This window comes from Phodopus roborovskii, unplaced genomic scaffold, assembly GCF_943737965.1.
Source record: "Phodopus roborovskii unplaced genomic scaffold, PHOROB, whole genome shotgun sequence".
Lineage (NCBI taxonomy): Eukaryota > Metazoa > Chordata > Mammalia > Rodentia > Cricetidae > Phodopus > Phodopus roborovskii.
The window spans coordinates 17662705-17682172 of record NW_026125052.1 but is presented as its reverse complement, the minus strand read 5'-3'; the positions used below and the strand labels follow the sequence as shown (position 1 = coordinate 17682172).

Here is a 19468-nt window from a genome sequence, read left to right as displayed (position 1 = left end):
TCCCCATGCCCCTGGTAGCCTCCTAGTCAAGCTCTTTGCTCCTCCTAGGGGACCCATCTTCCACACAAACACTGCCTTTCTCCAAGGCCCAGCCTTGGGCTTTTCTGGGGCCTGCCCTCTTCCTGGCAGGTCTCCAAACAGCCATCTCTGCCTGGCCCAGGCTCTCTGGCACTCAGCAGTCTGGCTCTTGTTTCTGGCTAATCTTTTCTACTGCTAATTTCTCTATTCACCCACCATGACAATTCCTCGAAGGTAGGGGTAGCTGAAACTAGGAGGCCTCTTCCACCTCGACAGCCACCAGCCGCTTTTACCAACCGACGCCACATACTTAGTTCAAGCCCAAAGCCCTTAACATGAATATGGCTTTCAACCCTTGCTAGAGGCTGTACTTGCCATGTGTTTCCTAACCTCTCCCTGAGTATCTCTGTCCCGCCTAACCAGCCTCTTAAAATTCTTCCAGATTCAGTTCAGCGTGACGCTGTCTCTTGGCTAGCTCAACGTGGATTTACATCTCTTCTTCCCCCACCTTGAGCCAATCTCCTGCCTGGTATTCGCCCCTGAACATTTATTCGATTTAGTCTATGCAGGTCTCCCACCCAAACCTGGGGACTGTGTTATCTTTACTCGCACAACCATCTTTCAGCTTGTTTAGAGTCCTGGCTGCCTAGCGTGGAAAGACAGTGAATGTACAAATGTCCCCATCCAGAAGCGGACGCTACCCTGTAAACGACCTTGAACGCGCGCCCTGCAGGCAGCCAGCTTAACTGTCGGTGGCCTTAGGCACGTGAAGCCCCATCTCTAGAACAAATCGCCAGGCGCCGCCAGGACCCGGGGGGGTGGGAGGAAAGCAACCAAACAAGCAAGCGCTGCCCTGGGGAGGCGGGCTATGGTGTCATATGATTGTCTTGTCACATGATTCCTAGAAATGGGGTGTGGGGAGAGAGAGGAAAGGGAGGAGGAATGTGAATTGAGTAGAAAAGAAACACAGCATTCTTGGAGAGTCCCGCCTCTATATAGACAAGTAACCAATGGAAGCCCTGGATTCCCGGCCCATGGCTAATGAAAACTGAGGTGGGCGGGCCATCAGGCGGCCGAGCCCTAGTCCAGGAGCTGACCGCCAGATGCCTCCCAGGGAGCGCGGACCCAGAAGCAGGTAGGAGGACCCGTAGCAGACGACTCCCCGGCTACTGTCCAGAGGCCTGGCCAGGCTGCTGTGCTACTGAGGCTGCCCTGGAGCCTCAGCTCAGAGACAAGAGAAGACCTGCCTCTTGAAACTCCCCTAGGGGTTTCGGATGCACTAACGAAGGTTTATCATTTGGGAGGAGTGGGAGCAGTTGTTGTAGACACCCCCAACAAAAGGCTCCCCTGCCCAGCATGTCGGGAAGCTGCAGGCGTTTCTCCACAGCAGGAACCACCCCACTCTTGGGCCAGCTTCACTCTCTGTCTGTGCCTCCCACCTCTTGTTTCCAGATACTGGCGCTTTCTCATTCTGGTGCCGCGAGTGGTCTTCGCGGCGGCTTGCAGTGGGTGGCGATCTCCCGCCCTTGGTCCCAGAGCTCAGAGGGGTTTGGAGCAGGACCTGGGTGTGGTGGCTGAATCCCTGGGTTGTGTCAGCCGTACTTCCTTTATTGGGGGGCGAGAGAGCTAACTTCCGCCTCTCCCCGCCACTTTTCCCTGCTCCTCTGCAGGATTGGCTCACCTTTTGGGAAATTCATCTCCCCTTGACACTCGGAGTTGGGGGGTGCCACCTAGTGGAAGATCTCGAAGCTAGGGCCTTGAAAGACTCCTTCAGTCCTCTCAGGCTGTTTCAACAGAGTGATGTAGAGGTGGCCTAATGAGAGGAATTAGGTCTCCCCTACCCCATTCTAATCTGGCCAGAAAATTACCTTTGGGGTATTCTTTGAGTTAGGGGAGAGGAAGCTTGAAAACCTAGAGAAGGAAGGGGGGATGGCGACAGACAGATAGATCCTCTGTGTAGCCCAGGCTGGCCTCATATTCACCTTGTGGCCTGGAATTTATAATCCTCTCACCTCAGCCTCCCAAGTGCTGGGATCAAAGGCATGTCTCTCATGCCTATCGGAAGCTTTGAGGTCTCAGTGTTGGGATTTCTTGCCTCCTGTGGCCACCAGTGTTCAGATATTGATGATGGATTGAGGGACAGGGGACCATTTCTGAGGCCTTCAGCAACCGATCAGTGGCACTTCCAGATTCTCCACGGTCCCTGTACCCACTTTCTTTTACAGATTTATTTGTTTATTGGGACAGGATCTCTTTGTCCCTGGCTGGCCTTGAACTCAGAGATCTGCCTGAATCTGCTTCTGGATGCTGGGATTAAAGGCGTGTGTCACCACCACCTGGCTGTACCCACCCTGTTTCTATGCTGTGTAGGTCAACCTGCCTGGGAAATGCTCTACCCCTTCCCTCTGTTTGGAACACTAGCCTCTGGGATTTAGGTTCCATTCTCTGGCAGTGTCCAGGGATGTCAGGTGAACCCAGTCCAATATCCGCAGTCTGTTTTCTCTGACTTGATACTTGGGCAAGGATTTGAAAAGTGAAAATGATATGATTGCTGCTTTGCATAGTTGTTGCAGAGAAATACAGTGAGGGATGGCAAAGTGGCTCCCTGGAGGGTCTTTGAACATTGCTGTTTTTGCTGCCCCGGGCAGGGGGGGGCATCACTCTGGGTTGCTGGGAGGCCAGCTGAGCTGGGGAAAGGCTTATTGGGGAAGTAAGAGGCTCAGTTCCCCCTGCTGAGGCAGTAGGGGGGTTTGCAGTTTCGATTTCTAAGTAGGGAGAAACAGGTGACATGTTTGAGGAGTCTAAAAGGGTCCTGGTGATGCTTTGGGGGGGCTCATTATGAAGTTACCTTCAAGGCTAATCCAGCCTCTGTGTGCCCTTCCCTTGGGTGGGGAGGGGACAGTTGTGGGCAGGCAGTGGTTGGCCTGTGGCGAAGGCAGCCCAGACGCCACTGGCCACTGCACTTCCGTTTTCACAACTTTCTCAAACCCTGGTTTCCCATATGATCATATGATCGACAACTGTTTCCCCAAGGGCTTTCAAAAGTACATGTGGGAGTTTAGCACCAGGCAGGGCGGTGGGCTGGCTATCCTCCTGTGGCCGATGAAGTCTCCTCTGCCTCCCAGTTAGCCCACATCCTATAAATCACAGCCACATGCCTACCTGAAGGTTAGAATGCCGCTGCTGTCCAGTCACCTGTAGTGTCAGGGTTAAGGCCATGTGTGAGGACATTCATACCAGCATCCATACCCACAGTGTGTGCAGGCTGGGGTGAGTGTGATGCACACGGGGTAGGGCACTGACTCAGCCAACTACTTGCCTTCCTGTTCACTTGTGGAGCAGATTCAATAAATCCAAGGCCTGCGTGCCTTGGCCAGGGCACGGGGAAGTCCGTGGCCTCAGAATAGGAGGTTGCCTAGGCCTAAGATGGCTGCCAAAGTTTCCTTGGCATTTGCAGGCAGACCATGTGGATCCTGGTGAGCTGGCTGGCCTTAGTGGCAGGGCTGGTGGCTGGAACACAGTGTCCAGATGGTCAGGCCTGCCCTATTGCCTGCTGCGTGAACCCAGGAGGAGGCAGCTACAGCTGCTGCAACCCTCTTCTGGTAAGTGCCTCACGCCCCGGCTGCCAGCCTGACCTTTTGAAGGGCTACCTTGGGTTGGCCAGAAGAGGACTGGCACAGATCCTCTGGAATATGCCATCGCTTCCTTCCAGGACACATTGCCTATGATAATGAGCTATCGTCTGAGTAGCTCCTGTCAGATCCATGACCACTGTCCTGCTGGCTACTCTTGTCTCCTCACTGTGTCAGGGACTTCCAGTTGCTGCGCCTTCCCTAAGGTGAGGGTGCTGTTGGCATGGGGGGGGGTGTGTGCTTAAGATTTGCATTTACCCCTTTCCTTCACGCTCCTCGTCCCAGGCCAAAGGGTCTTGCCCACACAGGCTTCTCTGTGTCCCACAGGGTGTATCTTGCGGTGATGGCTACCACTGCTGCCCCTGGGGCTTTCACTGTAGTACAGATGGCACAGCCTGCTTCCGAGTATCAGGTGCTGTAGGCCCAGGGGAGGGAGGGGTGGATGGGCGTCATGTGGTCCCTGAAATGCTGAGGAGCCCTACTGCCTGGGTGGCCCTGATTCCTGTCCTGCTCTGAACAGAGGGGCGGTTCTCAGAGTAGAGGGGGACAGACAGACAAGGATGCAGAATTGCAGGTGATGCGGGACATGGAGAGGCCCTACTGGAGTGATTTAACACCCACCCGCTCTCACTGGGTGCCTGTGTCACCTCTCTGAAGTAGGGGCTAGCTTGTGGGGAGGGTGGCCTGGGATCCTGGGCGATCCCTTGAGCCCTGGTGCCAGCTCTTAGACCTTCTGAAGCTGGGCCTACGGGGCCTGTCGTTAGTGATGCTGCCAGTGAATGACTTTTGCTGACTGGTGGAACCCTGGGCTCTCCCATCTGCAGATAACGCCCTGGGGGCTGTCCAGTGCCCCGGAAGCCAGTTCGAATGCCCTGACTCCTCTACCTGCTGCATTATGATAGATGGTTCCTGGGGATGCTGCCCCATGCCCCAGGTACAGATGTGGGGGGTGGGGGTGACTAGTGGGTAGTGGGGGGCACAGCCGGGAGCTGGGGCTGATGGAGATGGATTATGGAGCATCTGTCTCTTCTCAGGCCTCTTGCTGTGAAGACAGGGTACACTGCTGTCCCCATGGGGCCTCCTGTGACCTGGTTCATACGCGATGCATTACATCTTTGGGCACCCACGTCTTGTTAAAGAAGTTCCCTGCACAAAGGACCAAAACCAACAGGGCAGGTGAGGAGGTGGCACTTGGAGGTGAAGCCACATTTAACTCTTGGCTGGGAAAACGTTCCCCTCCATCCTGGCAGCCTCCCTCATGCCTCCTTCCTCTTTCAGTGGCTTTGCCTTTCTCGGTAGTGTGCCCTGATGCACAGACCCAGTGCCCTGATGATTCTACCTGCTGTGAGCTACCCACTGGGACGTATGGCTGCTGTCCAATGCCCAACGTGAGTGAAGGGCTGGAGCCAGCTGGGCCTGCATGTATCCTTGCAAGGGGACTCTAGGAACTGGGCTGATTTGCTGGGAGCTTCAAGGCTCATGCTGCCCCCTAGTGGGGGGTTGGGCCAATGTCTGGTCAGCCAGGCTTACTTCCTATGCTCTCTAGACACTTGAATTCAGAGTCCCTTATTTGTCCCAACCCAGGCCATCTGCTGTTCCGACCATCTGCACTGCTGTCCCCAGGACACTGTGTGTGACCTGATCCAGAGTAAGTGCCTCTCCAAGGACTACACCATGGACCTCCTGACCAAGCTGTCTGCATACCCAGGTACAGGGGCAGACTTCTGGAACGAATGTGGGGGTGGGTGTTGATGGCTGCATGGAGGGACCTGGCAGGTGTGTCCTCTCTACACTGGCCTGGCCTGAGCTTCACTGTGGGTTGAGATAGCTACGTACTCCATCTTCAACATCTGGTTCCAGTGCCTAAAGTGAGGGAGGTGAAGTGTGACACGGAGGTGAGCTGCCCAGATGGATACACTTGCTGCCGCCTTACCACCGGGGCCTGGGGCTGCTGTCCGTTTGCCAAGGTAGCTGGGGGCAGTGGGCATACGGGTCCAAACAGAGGAGGCAGCTAGCTTGGCTCCAGTGCTTATTGGCCTTTCTCCGTCCACCTTAGGCTGTGTGCTGTGAGGACCATATACACTGCTGCCCAACAGGGTTTCAGTGTCACACAGAGACAGGAACCTGTGAACAGGGAGCCCTCTGGGTACCCTGGATGAAGAAGGTCACAGCTCCCCTCAGCCTGCCAGACCCACGAGTCTTCAAGAGTGATGTCCCCTGTGATGACCTCACGACTTGTTCTAACAATGCGTGCTGCAGACTCAGTTCTGGGGACTGGGGCTGTTGTCCCATCCCAGAGGTACAAGGGTAGGGGGACAGGAATATAGGGGTGGGGACAGCATCTTGGCCTGGGCAGGTGGGTGGCAAGAGTCCCTTTGCTTTATTCCGCATTCTGCCTAGTCCAGGGTGGTGCCCCGTGCTGTGATCTGTCCCCCGCTGGAGGATCTATAAGCAGGAGAGGGATTTTCACAGTCCCTGTATACAACACTCTTCTCTGCTCACCCTTAGGCTGTCTGCTGTGTAGATCAGCAGCATTGCTGCCCGCAGGGCTTCACGTGTATGGCTGAGGGGTACTGTCAGGAGGGAGACAGAATAGTGGCTGGCCTGGAGAAGATGCCCGCTCGCCGGACATCTCTGTCCCAAATTGGAGATATCGGTTGTGACCAGCACATCAGCTGTCCTGTGGGGCAGACCTGCTGCCCTAGCCTGAAGGGAGGCTGGGCCTGCTGCCAGTTACCCCATGTGAGTTTCTGCCCACTGCCCTGGGTGAAGGGAGCTGCGTTTTGGGAGAGCATAGCAGTGATACCATGCCCCCACTCCCAGGCTGTGTGCTGTGAAGACAGGCAGCATTGCTGCCCGACCGGATACACCTGCAATGTGAAGGCAAGGACCTGTGAGAAGGACATGACTTCCATCCAGGCCTCTGCCCTCCTGGCCCCTGGCTCTAAGTTTGGTGATGTGGAGTGTGGGGCAGGGCACTACTGCCATGATAACCAGACCTGTTGTAGAGATAGTCGAGGAGGCTGGGCCTGCTGTCCCTACCTAAAGGTCAGTGCTCTCCCTGATTCTGGGGCTGAGTGTCGCTGTGGGGTGGGTTCTACCTCGTCCAGTACTAACTCTCTCTTGACCATCCAGGGCACTTGCTGCACAGATGGGCGTCACTGTTGCCCCATCGGCTTCCACTGTTCAGCCAAGGGGACCAAGTGTTTGCGAAAGAAGACCCCTCGCTGGGACATGTTTTTGAGGCACCCAGCCCCAAGACAGGCACTGTAAGGAGGGGCTAAAGACTAAAGAACTCCACAGCCCTGAGAACCTGTTCAGAGGTTGTCCATCGCTCAGGCCCCCCTAAAGCCCCTCTTCCCCCAGAGTCACCCATTCTGAGTGCCACCCGGTCACCATGGGAGGTGTGGCCTCAAACCAAGACCTTCTTTTGTGCAAAGAAGGCTGAGGCAAAAGCCCCATTTCAAGCTGCCATTTCTTCTGATTTCTGTGAACCTATGGCCAGGTGCTCTTCCAGATCCACAGGTATTGTGTGAGCTTGCTTGTGTGTGTGTGTGTGTGTGTGTGCGCGCGCACGCGGGTTTGCTCCAATAAAGTTTGTACACTTTCTTAGCAGTGTCTGATTTGGTGCTCTGGGGTCCTCCAGTGTCAACATCCTCCATAGAAACACACACACATACGGCTTTAATTAACCTCACCAGCTTTGTATTTTTGTGTCTAGAGCGTCACCATCACATTACCCCCTAGTCCCCAGGACAGCCCCAGCCACCAGCCCTGTGACATCCAAGCAGCACCCCTCCCCTCCCTTAGGGTCCACAGAGATTGCCCCTCCCTTCCCAGCCCTCACCCTAGCAGCTGAGGCTGGGTTGCCCCTCCTGCTCTCCCACGATAGATCTTTCTATGTACAGCCACGTTTATACAGGCACCGCTCCCCACCCCAGCCCTCCTTCCCAGCCCCTCCCATGGGGGACCGGCCCCTCCCACCTCCCTCTGCTTAGAGGCCGATCCTGGGTCCCTTCCCAAGACACTCCCCCAGCACATACCACGGGTGGGCTCAACAGGCCCCTGAGCCCTTCTACTGGCTATGAGCGCGTGCCCCCCCACCCCGCAGCACCCAGGGGCAAGCGCTCTGGGGACCCGCACCGGCGGTAGAGGCGGTGGCTGACCCCCGGGCCGCACTACTTGACGTTGAACACCATTAGCGGCCGCTCCTCTCGCCGCTGCCAAGGGCTCTTCTTGTCGCCAGCCTCGTCGCCCACCTCCGCCCCCAGCTCATCCTCCGGGCTGGTGAGCGAGTCGCGCCGCAGCTCGCTAGCGCTGCTGCGGGAACTGTCCCCACGGCTGCGGCCCCGGCCCCGGGGTACCGTGGCTGCCCGACCCTCGGGCGCCACCACCTCGTCCAGTAGGGGCGTAAGCGAGTTGTCCTCGGGTGAGCAGAGGCCGGTGCGGCTCTCGCTGCTGCTGGGCTCCGTGTCCTCGCTGAGCGCCAGGCGCGGCGGCGCGGGCGGCGGCGGCGCGGGCGGCTGCGCGCGCTCCCGTTCCTCTCTCGGGGGCCGGCGACGTGCGGGCCGCGCCTCGTGCACGTCGACACCTGAGTCCAGGCTGGCATCGGTGCTACGGCCGCCGCCGCCCGCCTGAAGGTCGATGTAGGAGTGGCGCACCTGCGAGTTGGAGCGCCCGTCCAGGGACACGAACCAGGCGCGCGGGTGAGGCTTCACGCCCAGTTCCAGCAGCTTCTTCTCGGTGAGAGCCTGCAGCTCGCCGTTGAGCTGCGCCATGGTGGACTCGTTGAACAGCACCGGGATGGTGACCGAGCCGCTGACCGGTGCGGAGCGCCCGCCGCCCCAGCCCTCGCCGCCGCCGCCGCCGTCTCCCCCCGCACCCGCGTGGCCCTGCATCAGCGGGCGCTGGGGGTCGGGTTGAGGGAAAGGGCGCGCGGGGCCGGCGGCAGAGCCTTCCGGAGGGGTGGCCTCGTCGCCCACTCCCACGGCGCCCGCCTCGCCGCCCAGGCGTACGTAGTGTGCGGGGATCACCAGGGTGGGCATGACGTTGCGGTACACGTTGTCCTTGAGGTGGTCGATGGAGCCGCAGAAGATGAGCTGGCCGGGCTGGCTGAGGGACGGCGGCCGCGCCAGCTGGTCCACCGACTGCGACAGCAGAAAGTCAGGGGTCTTGCTCTCGGTCGCCCCCTTGTGGCCTAGATAGTGATCGAAGGACGGCGGCGGCGAGGGAGGCTCGTGCAGGAAGGCCGCGGCCCCCGCCGGACCCCTCCGGTACTCGTCCAGGCCGGGCTCCAGCCCTCCAGGACCCTCGATGGAGCGGGCGCCCTTGAGCCCGGCACCGTCGCCGCTGCGAGCACCAGGAGGCTCGGCGGCGGGACGGCTGGCGGAACGCGGTTTGGCACGGAAGAAGTCATCTCGGGAGGATGCTAAGTCCCGGGAGCTGGAGAAGGCCGAGTGTAGGGAGCCTGGGGGCGGGGCCTCGGGGTCTCCCGAAGATGTAGGCTCCAGGGGTCCCCCGCAGATGAGATGGAGTTGAGACATCGACGTGGCCTGATCTCGTTTGTTGTCCGAGGGGCCCGAGAGCTGCAGCTTGCGGTGCTGTTGTCTTGGCTTCAAGCAGCGTCTCCTGGAAAGCAGAGACAGGACCTCAGAAATGCTGAAAGCAAAGGTCTCCTTAACCCCCACAGTTGCCAACACACAAGGGGTGAAGAGGGCAGCGGGGTGGATAGTGGATGATGCCTGGAACATTCAAGATAGATGGGGGGGGGGCTATGTAATGCTTCGAGGCTGTTTGTAGAAAGAGGATAACACATCCAGGAGCTTCGTTCTTTCAGCTTCATGAGGTAAACTTGATATCGCTTGGCGTGAAAACGAGCTAGGAGTGCTTGCTCTGGGCCCCCCCTGGGAGTGAGAGTTGGTATGGTTGGAGCAGCTGAATAGTCTCTCAATGGTCAAGGTCCTGCCATCAGTCACCCCTTTCCCAAAGCCACCAGCCTCTAGGGTCTTAGCTCTTGTTCTGCCATTCTTTCCTGGAAGCTCGGTGAGGATCAGAATTGCGCTTCCTGAATCTTTAGGCCCCAGTACAGGGGTTCTGGGAGAGCAGGTGGGGGTGGGCCCCAGGAGCACTCACCGGCAGTAGTAGATGAGCAGACACAGCAGAATGAGAACCAGCAGGGCTAGAGCTGCCAGGATGGTCAGCAGGAAGATCGTGTGGTAGGTGCCGATGTCCTGAATGCCTGAGGTGATGGTAACCAGCCCTGTGCCAGGCAAGGGCTTAGGATGCCCTTCCTGCCTTCCACAAAGCCTGAGCTCTCCCAGCTTTCCCACCCAGCACTGCCCATTGCCCCACCAATCTCACCAGACGTAGGGGAGGCCATGGCAGCCACCCAGTACCCCAGCTGTGGGGAGACAAAAGTCCAGTAGAGCTGTCGGCCTTCCTTCCGAATCACACCGGTGCCGTTTCGTACCCACAGCCCTGGAAGAGGCCGGAGGAGTGCATCAAACTCAATGCTCTGCTACCTCTAACCTAAGCCCTAGCTCTCCTCCCTAACCACCTGCGGCTCTGCCCCTTTCACTTACCACTCTTGGGGTCAAATCTCCAGGCTGGAACGCTGGTGCCCGCAGCCAAGGCACGGGGCTCTGAGGGCACTGGCAGGGACAGATGAATGGGGCCTGAGAGTGGCACCTCCGTCCCATTGCCTGTTAGAAGGTGTACACTCACAGCAGCCAGGGGTATCAGCTCCAGCCAGGAACCATTGCCTAAAGGAAAGGACACTGGCACTAATGGCTAAGTCTCTGGGGGAAGGAAGGAGTCTCCCGTCCACGTCCACATCCGGTACCTGGCCTACCTGAGCTGGAGGCCTCCGTGCCCAGGAAGGCAGGGAAAGCCCGCATTTCCTGCTGGGTGCTGGCGGGTGTGAGTGAAGCCCAAAGCTGGCTGTAGGTGGAGCTGACAGGCAGGCGGGCAGCTCTGCGCTGGAACTGTACCCAGGGCTGGGAGCGGGCACCTGGATGAAAAGCAGGCACTATGGGAGCCTGACCCGGACCAAAACAGAACGCAAACATCCAAAAAAAGGGAACCGCTGGGTTAGGCCAATTGAAGAGGCCGGGGTGATGATAGAGAAATGGGTAACCGTGAACTGTTAACTTAAAGGGACGTGGTACTGAAACCTCCATGTCTGGTGAGTGTAACCTTCCGCAAGTTACTCACTTTCTCTTAAGTTTCCTTATAAACCTATAAAGTGATGAGGGTCTTGGGGCTGAAGAGAAGACACAGTGTCTTAAAAGGGTTGACTTCTCATGCAGAGACCCTGGGTTCTATTCCCAGTACCTACATGGCAGTTCACAACCCACGTATAACTCTGGTCCCAAGGGACCCAACACCCTCTTCTGACCTCCATGGGCTCCTGGATGCACATAATACACAGAAATACACTCAATCACACACACACACACCCGCACACACACATTAATGACAGTCATGTCCTGAGCTAACAGCATCTGCTGAGTGACAGCTGTTGAGTGTTGAGTTAGGTCCTGGTATATGGAATTGACTGAGACAATCCCCTGCCTTCATTCTTATAGTGTACTTCGTATGTGCTGCTTTTTATACTTCTTCTAGAACCTTCTGCTATGATTGAAAGACCTTCTTGTCTGTGCTGGGCAGCTCATTGGATACACATGACTAGTGAGACTGGCTTGGTGGCACACACATGTAAGGCCAGTACTTGAGAGTGTACAACAGGAATCTTAGGCCAGACTGAACTACAGAGTTCTGAGCTACTGTCTAAAAAATAAAATAAAATAAAGAAAGAAAGAAAAAGAGAAAAGTGGCTAAAGAGTGTGGCTGAGGAACTGAGGAATTTTATCTTTTTAAATTATTTTTCCCTACTGGGTGGTGGTGACACACACCTTTAGTCCTAGCACTGGGGAGGGAGGCAGAGGCAGGTGGATCTCTGTGAGTTTGAGGTCAGTCTGGTCTATAGAACAAGTTTCAGAACAATCAGAAAAAAAAAAGTAAATATTTTCCTTTATTTTTATGTGTATGAGTATTTTGTCTGTATGTATGTGTACTACTTGTGTGTAGTGCTCTAAGAGGCCAGAAGAGGGCGTCAGATGCCTTGAGACAAGAGAGTTTGTGAGGCACCATGAATCCAATAGGACCCAAGTGCTCAGAAAAGCAACAAATGCTCTTAAGCACCGAGCCATCTCTTCAGCCCGACATCATTTCCATTTAGATAGACACACATTAGCTTATAGTGTGTGTGTGTGTGTGTGTGTGTGTTGGGGCTGAAGGAGCAGACATAGAAACAGAATTCCAATCCAGTGTGGTCATAGGTAACATTTATTAAGCTTCAAAATATGCTGGATACTGTCCTAAGCAGGCTATGTATAGCAACCCCCTTAATTAGCCTAACAGCCCCCGAGGTATCAACTCCATTTTATAGATGCAGAACTAGGACTTCAGCAACAGGGCCACCATCCTGGAGCCTGGCCCTGTCCCCCTACATCCCTCCACACAAGTCCATCCCTTACTACTAAATGTTGGGACCCCAGCCCACCCTCTGGAGTTTTGAAGGGTAAGGGAGAAAAAAAGTGGGATTGCTTTTTGGGACTTGCAGGAGAAAGGCCCAGTGGTCACGGGCTACAAGGGGGTGGTGGTTGCTATGTTCTGGAGGGTATGGCCAGTTCTCTGAAGAGCTCTGCAATTCACACTGAGAGCTGTAGAGGCCACAGGAGGGCAGAAGCATTGGAGAAACAAAGACTGTTTGGCATTTTAGAATACTGAGGGCATTGGAGGCCCCTCTGGTATGGGGTCAGTGAATCGAAGGTGGCAAACTAGCAATTTGTCAATAAGGATTCATTACCAATTTAAACTGGGGAAGGGTCTTTCCTACTCCAAAGCCCACTGTGGTATAGGTCTGTAGTACTTGCCAGAGGTACACAGAGCCCTCACTGCCCCTTCGCCTGCCAGCTCACCTAGCTCTTCTCCAGCCAGCGGCCTCAGTGCGCCTTCCTGCCTTCCACTCCCGCGCCACAGGGCCTTCTGCTTCTTGTATTAGCCTCACTAGATTTCCCCCAAAGGTGAGGGACGTCACTGTCACCATCTGCCTGCTCTGTAACTCTCCCAGGATTTGCAGGGGTGTCTGTCTGTCTTCCCACTGCCTAACACCATGAAGTGGGCTGTGGGTCTGTTCTCCCCCACCCCTGTGCATAAAAACAAGGGACACTGAGGATTGCTCCAGGCCACTGGGTAGGTGTTCAGCTGCTGTGGACTCGGAACAGTCAGGCACCAGGTAAATGCATGACAAATACATGCAGATCCAGTGGAGATAAACAGGCTAGGGAGGTGGGAATTGGAGGATAGCAACCACAAAAAGCCCCAAGTAAAATGTAAATGTTTATTGAACACCTGTTTTTTTTTTCTCCTCTTAGCACATTTGATGCAATTTTTAAACCTTAATTTGTGATGTAAGTATTATCCTTCCACATCTTATATATGTATAAAGTATGGCTCAGAGGACAACCAGCTATGGTGTGAAGAAGCAGAGAGTCTCTGCATACAGGTCAAGATCAAGGAAGGGAGCCGAGCTATGGATTGAACGGCAGGTTATAGCTTACCTGGAGAGCCTAGGAGGATGTGCACAAGATCCTCATAGAGGATGAGGGTGGCTGGCCGCTCTGGGAGCAGGTAGAGGCTGACTGATGCGTATACTGCAAGAAAGGTGGCCTGTCAGCTCTAGAAGATGCACCCATCATCTGCATCCCAGTGGCTTCGTCTTCCCCAACCCCTTCTGTATGCCCCAGCCCAGGCAGCAGCTGCTGGGAAGATGCCCCCTCCACCCCCAAGGACTATTTTGGGAAGGGGCTGGTGGTGGGTCAGCTGTCCCATCTCCACCCCCTCCACCTGCCTCTGCCCTCCACTCACATGGCAGCTTGTCAACACGCCACGGCACAGAGTTGGTGAGGAAACCCGGGCGGGCAGCAGTGACCAATACCCAAGTGCCCAGGCGGTAACTGAGGGGTAGTGTGGCCACGCCCTCTGAGTCGGTGGTACCAGCAGCCAGCAGAGTGCGGTTCCCAAACACGTCTACTGAGGCGCGGGCCAGGGGCACCAGCTCTCCGCTCACATATACCTGTACCTTGATCAGGATCTCTGTGGGAAGATGGGGTGAAGGGAGTGAGGGTGAGAAGGGGGGACATTGGGGGGAGAGAGATCTTGGGGCTGAATGCAGCACAGTGCTGGGGATCAAATCCAGGCCATCATCAGGGACTTCTATCAGTGAGCTACGCTCTCTGGCTCTGTGCCCAAGCCAGCGGTCCGTGTGGGAGGGTGTGTTACTTCCTTTTCACCAGGTCTAGCCCATGCATGCTTTCACATTTCTGAGCCCAGGCGGTGCCTGGGATGAATGATGTCATCATTACAGTTAACAGCACCCCCCCCCCCACCATTCTTACTGGTTTCCGAAATGAGACTACACCTCACAGCCAAGGAAATGCTATACTTGCTAAAATATGCCCTCAGCCCATTTTGCAGATAAAGACATTGAGGCTCAGAAAGTGTAAGTTCTTGCACTTCAGTTAAGTGAGAAATCTGAGCTCCAAGCCTAGCAGTCTACTTCTAGAATACACATTTTTAGCCACTTGACCATGGAGAGGAAAGGGAGAGAATGAGGCAGGGGAGAATGAGGAGCTTCAGGTCAAGATCAGGGAGGCTGGGAGCTGGATCCCATTTAAGTTCTCAAGAAAGGAAAAAAAAAAAAAAATCAAGAGCCTAAGCTGCCTTAGGTCATCCCTATCACTCACCCTCTCTCCAGATCCTTTCCAAAAATCTGTTTCCCTTCAAATTTAGGGATCTGCCCCAGCTCCTAAGCCCAAACAACTATCTTGATCCCTCCCCTCACGTCTATGGCTGGTCAGCTACAGTCAGTCACCATGGTAACGCCCTCATTCCTCCCAGGAGATCAAGCAAGGGAGCTGAGGCCCTGGTGAGGAAGGGCTGCATGGGAAGCAGACCCAGGCCCAAGGGAAAATAGTGTGGAGGGGCCTGGGAAGGAAGCATAAGACTTCTAGATTCCCCGGCTGCCTGTGACCCCCACCTTAGGGCAGTCCGGCCACACTGGGCCTGAAAGTGAGGAGGTGCTCTGGGCTTGGGTTACTCTCATGGATTTCCCCAGGCTGCCTCTGCTATGTAACCCTTCCAGCGGCTTTCTCCCGCTAGACCAAGCCCCACTCCTGCCTTCACAATCAGTGTCATAGATGAAGGCAGGGGGCAAGCGGGGACTTCACTGGGTGCTGGGTGAAAATCCCGGGTAGAGAAGGAGTCTAGAGCGGGGAGCAGAAGGGGCAAGGGGGAGGAGGTGTGGGCAGCCACAGAACCTCAAGAAGGCGCTTCATGGACAGTGACAGGTGTCTCATCTCAGGCTTCCAATGCAGGATGCCACGCCTGTCCCTGACATCCCATCCAGCTGTTCCCAGAGCCCACCTCCCTCTCCAGGCTAGGTCCGAGTCTTCAGGGTGGGGCACCCACTCCCACTCCGGTTCTCCAAGGAATGGCAGCCTTCTGCCCCAGCAGGAATTCTGGAAAGCTAAAAGGGCCCGACTGCTCCCAGCCCTATCCTAGGCTAGGAACAGCTGGAGAGAGCAGCTGGGGAGAGGGGGCTCAGGAGTCTGAAATTCTGTCACTTGAGGGAAGCCTTTGGGCCTGGGGAGGGGAGAGGCCTGGGTAAACAACACAGAGGTGGGCAGGTAAGGCCTGAGGAGCATCAGTGCCAAGCTGGGAGGTGGGGCAGGTGTCTAGCGCTTTCCCTCTTCCTCACAGCCTGGGCTCCCAGCCAGCTGCCTGAGAGAGCCCCCATCCTGGCTCTATTCCAGCAAGTTCCCTGGGCCCTCCCTCCCCTGGGGTGCAGAGTTTTGTGGGCGGAGCTTCCTAAGACGCTCGGGCCTCTTCTCAGGGAAATCAGGGGAGACTGAGGCACAGGGAAATCTCCCCCTACTCTCAAAGCCTGACATTCCATAAGGTATCTGCATCTCTCCGCTTTAGCCCAGCCTCATTCCAGGAGGAAATCCGACCTCCTCCCTTCATCCGGACCCTACTTCCCTCAACCAGACCCTTCCGCCCCCCCCTTTCCTGCTAGCTTCTGGTGTGTGTGTGGGGGGGTAGGCAGTGTAAGGAACGAAGAACACTGTTTCAGGATGAAGCCACAGGCAGGGGAAGGGACAGCAGTGGGAGGGGGTGGCGCAGGAACCTGAAAGGTGGGAGAGAAAGGCAGGGATGGGGGGGTGCAGGCCCAGAGAACCCAGGAGTGAGCTGTGGAATCAGGGTCTCCGGCTCCCGCCGCAGAGGCCGGCCCTACCCCCACCTCACACACCCATCTCAGCCAGGTTAGGCTCCAAGAGGGTCAGGGTCTCCTCCTTTGGGGGAGAGAGGTGAAATGAAGAGGGGGTGATCTGGAAGCGGGCAGAGGGAAGCGGTGGCAAGAGACGGGCTGGACAAGGACCCAGACACCTGCCCTCTCAGCTGGTACTGCCTACAGCCAGTCAGCCAGCTCAGCATGGCTCCGCGACCACAGCCCTGCCATGTGCCTTAAGCTGGGAATCACAATTATCCCTTTTCCTCAGTCCCCCTTCCTACTGAAGCCTCTCCCTCCAGTAAGAGCTGATCAGTGTTTATTTGAGGCGCCCCAAATTCTAAACCTGGGGGGCTGGCTGGAAGCTGTCAGGCGCCTGGGTGAAAACCCCATTTGAGCAGTCAATCCCGCCCACAGCCTCACCCACTCCCCCTCCCCCCCTTGCAGCCCAGCTCTAAGCTCCCAGCCCCCGTCCGGCCCAGGGTGGCAGCCGATGACTGCGCCCCCACCCAGCCTGGGTCGCGGCTAGGGACCCGCGGGGGCCTACGGAGCGGGCGCCCGCCCCAGCCCGCCCCTGGGCGGGTGTCTTCCGCAGACAATAGCTCTGGCTGCAGCGCCTCGCGGACCAGGAGGGAGAAAAACAAGTCGAAGGAGGCGGTGGCGCCGAGCCTGGAGACCCTCGCCCTCTCCATTGTGTCTCCCCAAGACCCCCGCAGCAAACAGTCCCCCATTCTCTCTCCCAGAAGCACCGATCTCGGGTCGCCTTCCCCCCACCCTAGGAACAGAATGCACCCTAAGTCACTAGCACCATGAAGAGGGGGCCAGCGGTGGTAGCCGATTCCCGGGCGCAGGCCCACGATCGCTGCCCCTCGCGGCCGAGACTCACCCTGAGGGCTGGGGGGCTCCGGTGGAGACTTGCCGGGAGCCCGGGAGGCGCCGCCGAGCAGCAGCCCCAGCAGCGGCAGCAGCCGCGCGAGGACGCCGGGGCCACTCGGCGGCGGCATTGCGGGGCTCGGCCGGGCCTTAGCGGTCCATCGCTGCCTCCCGGCCCCGCTCGGCCGGCCCCGCTCAGCCCCAGCTCCGCACCGCTCTGTGCAGCTCGGGCTTGGGCTCCCGCTCCGGCTACGGCGCCCGTTCGGCGCGATTGTCTCCGCCCGGAGCGGCCGTCAGCGCCCCCTGCAGTCGGCGCCCGGCATAGCGGGCCTGCGGGCACCGCCCCCTCGCGGCCCCGCTCGGCCTGCAGCCCACCCAGCAGCTCCCCACCCAGCAACCCAAGACTCCAAACAGCAACGGAGCGCAGCGAGTAGGGGGCGATTCCCCGGGTTGGGGCTTGTGAGCTCTTGAGATGTGGTGTAAAATGGGAGGGGGAGGACGGCGATAGGAAGATGACTATCGCTTACTCCTCTGGACTATGTATGTTTCAAAAGAGTGAGAATCCCCTTATCCCACTGGGAAAGGAGGCTGCAGTCTCCAGCACTGGGAGGTAGATCTGTGGTCGTGTCTGGCCTCTCTCTCACATCTCCCGTCCAGAAACAAGCTAGGCAAGACGTGTTCCTTACAGTTTTCCAGGCCTGGCTCTTTGTTTTAAATAAAAGAGGATAGCCGGGCAGTGGTGGCACATGCCTTTAATTCTAGCGCTTGGGAGACAGAGGCAGACAGATCTCTGTGAGTTCAAGCCTAGCCCGGTCGAGAAGAGCTCCAAAACTACACAGAGAAACCCTGTCTCAAAACCTACCCCCAAAATTAAAATAAATACATATATAAATAAAACAGGATGATCTGAAACTCACTAGATAGCCCAGACTGGCCTTGAACTCATGAAACTCATGGCGATCTTCCAGTCTCGGCTTTTGGAGTGCTGGGATTTCAAATGTGAGCCGCCATGTTCGGTCTCATTTATCCTTTAAAATGGCAGTTATAATAATCTCTACCTAGTAGTGTGGTTGAGATGTCAGGGGCAGGAGTGGCAGATCTTTGTGAGTTCAAGGGTACCTTGGTCTACACAGCCAGTTCTGACAGGTGCATGGGTGTAATAAATGGTGTGGAGGGGCTTGCCTTTCCTGAGTAACAGACCCCCTTCTTCTTCTCAGGAGTCACCTGGCTGGAGAGGAGGAATCGGATCTCTCTCCCATAGAGCATCGCATTGGTTACGGCTTCATGAATGACAAACTGGATGCTCCTGAGTTGCTGAGCCCCACGTTTGAAGGCGTGCCCCAAACAACCCTTCTCTCCTTCCCGGTTGTCACCATCTCTCTGCTTCTGTTCTGCACCAGTAGGTCCTCACCTAACCTCACGCTTAACCTCTGTTAACGAACACTGTTACCTCTTCAGCACAAACCATTACCCTCGAGGAGACCTAGGACAAGGAAGGCCTCTCCCAGAGGTCCCAGCAGGCTTCCCTCTGGTTAAGTCTCTCTACTTCAGGGGACAAAGGCGCCAGAACTTCTCTTCTCCTTCCATCCCTCCCTTCTTTCTCTTTCCTTCCCCTCCCCCACTTCCATCTGTTTCTCTCTTCCTCCTTACAATGCAGCCTTAGCCGAACTCACAACCCCACCCTCCCACTCCACCTCAGACTGGAGTAGCTAGCCAGGATCGCACACATCTCCTTTTTAATAGGATTCCCCATCTAACCAAACTCCCCAGGCCTGTGCTTATGTAACTGATGCTTTTGGAGCCCGAGCACAGGCTTCAGCACTCATCCTTGGTGAATTTCATCTTGTTGGTCTCAACCCAACTTTCCAATCTGTCAGGGCTGCCTAGAGTCTGTTTCACTCACCCATTGTATTACCACCATTGCCACCGCAGCCAGAAGCACAGAGGCTTCAGCCACCTCCATTCAAGGAACTTCTGCCATCTGCAGGTGGCCCGGGGTTGAGGTGGAGACGAGACATCCCAGAGAGGATACCCCCCTCTCCCGTTTCGTTTCATCAGAATCATTCGGGTGCAAATCCCAGCCACAACAATCCAGCTCGCATTTCTCTTGTCTGTAAGGAACAATGCCAAGTGCTTTGCTGGATGAAGATAGGTGGTCTGGGCCATTCGGTTGCAAGGACTGACTTGAGAGGAAATCTGGCTGGTGTCCAACGATCACAGCTTAATCTTTACTTAAATATTCACAGTCACCCAACAGAAACCTGTTCTGGAACTGGCCATGCATGGATGTCAAATCACTGTTTTTGGAATTTTGTGAAGCGAATCCACGTCTGGCTTCCTTGAGGACTTTGCATGTTCAAGGCATGCTGCAAGGTGTGTCTGCTCACCTGCGACTGTGCCTCAATGCCCTCCCCAGCCAGCCACAGCCACAGCCACAGTGACCACCCTCCTTGCCAGAACTTGGTGCCAGCTCAGCACCTTGTCACTGGCAGAACTTTCTCTTCTGGACACAATGCAGTAGTGTGGCTCATTCCTTCCATAGCTCAACTGTCAGAGACCCTCCCCTGGCTACCTAACTACCCTGTAACTAACT

General features: G+C 56.3%; 2 protein-coding genes across 3 annotated transcripts; one reads left to right on the top strand and one right to left on the bottom strand.

Moving 5' to 3' along the window:
• The first annotated feature begins 861 nt into the window (after window positions 1–861).
• Window positions 862–7259, top strand: Grn (granulin precursor). The gene is made up of 13 exons (XM_051178054.1): window positions 862–1153; window positions 3476–3620; window positions 3731–3856; window positions 3978–4062; window positions 4475–4584; window positions 4685–4826; window positions 4929–5038; window positions 5235–5358; window positions 5511–5617; window positions 5707–5949; window positions 6159–6392; window positions 6474–6698; window positions 6786–7259. Exons 1-13 carry the CDS (start codon window positions 1122–1124, stop codon window positions 6921–6923), a joined length of 1821 nt encoding a protein of 606 aa, XP_051034011.1. The 5' UTR covers window positions 862–1121; the 3' UTR covers window positions 6924–7259.
• A 74-nt stretch (window positions 7260–7333) lies between these two features.
• Fam171a2 (family with sequence similarity 171 member A2) lies at window positions 7334–17171 on the bottom strand. Of its 2 annotated transcripts, none has more exons than XM_051178040.1 (8): window positions 16889–17171; window positions 13581–13808; window positions 13274–13366; window positions 10501–10659; window positions 10232–10411; window positions 10011–10127; window positions 9783–9888; window positions 7334–9278 (listed from the first exon to the last, which is right to left on the bottom strand). In XM_051178040.1, exons 1-8 carry the CDS (start codon window positions 17004–17006, stop codon window positions 7829–7831), a joined length of 2451 nt encoding a protein of 816 aa, XP_051033997.1. In that variant the 5' UTR covers window positions 17007–17171; the 3' UTR covers window positions 7334–7828. The 2 variants fall into 2 exon arrangements, with proteins under 2 accessions (XP_051033997.1, XP_051033989.1); XM_051178032.1 differs by having other exon boundaries at window positions 9783–9909; window positions 16889–17170.
• Between the last annotated feature and the right edge of the window lie 2297 nt (window positions 17172–19468).

Coding starts and splice junctions, on each gene's coding strand:
- Grn (XM_051178054.1), top strand. CDS start 1,122: ATGCCTCCCAGGGAGCGCGGACCCAGAAGCAG. Junction 4,063..4,474: donor AGCCTGCTTCCGAGTATCAG/GTGCTGTAGGCC, acceptor TCCCATCTGCAG/ATAACGCCCTGGGGGCTGTC. Junction 6,393..6,473: donor CCTGCTGCCAGTTACCCCAT/GTGAGTTTCTGC, acceptor CCCCACTCCCAG/GCTGTGTGCTGTGAAGACAG.
- Fam171a2 (XM_051178032.1), bottom strand. CDS start 17,006: ATGCCGCCGCCGAGTGGCCCCGGCGTCCTCGCGCGGCTGCTGCCGCTG. Junction 9,910..10,010: donor CATGGCCTCCCCTACGTCTG/GTGAGATTGGTG, acceptor TGCCTGGCACAG/GGCTGGTTACCATCACCTCA. Junction 9,279..9,782: donor CTGCTCATCTACTACTGCCG/GTGAGTGCTCCT, acceptor TCTGCTTTCCAG/GAGACGCTGCTTGAAGCCAA.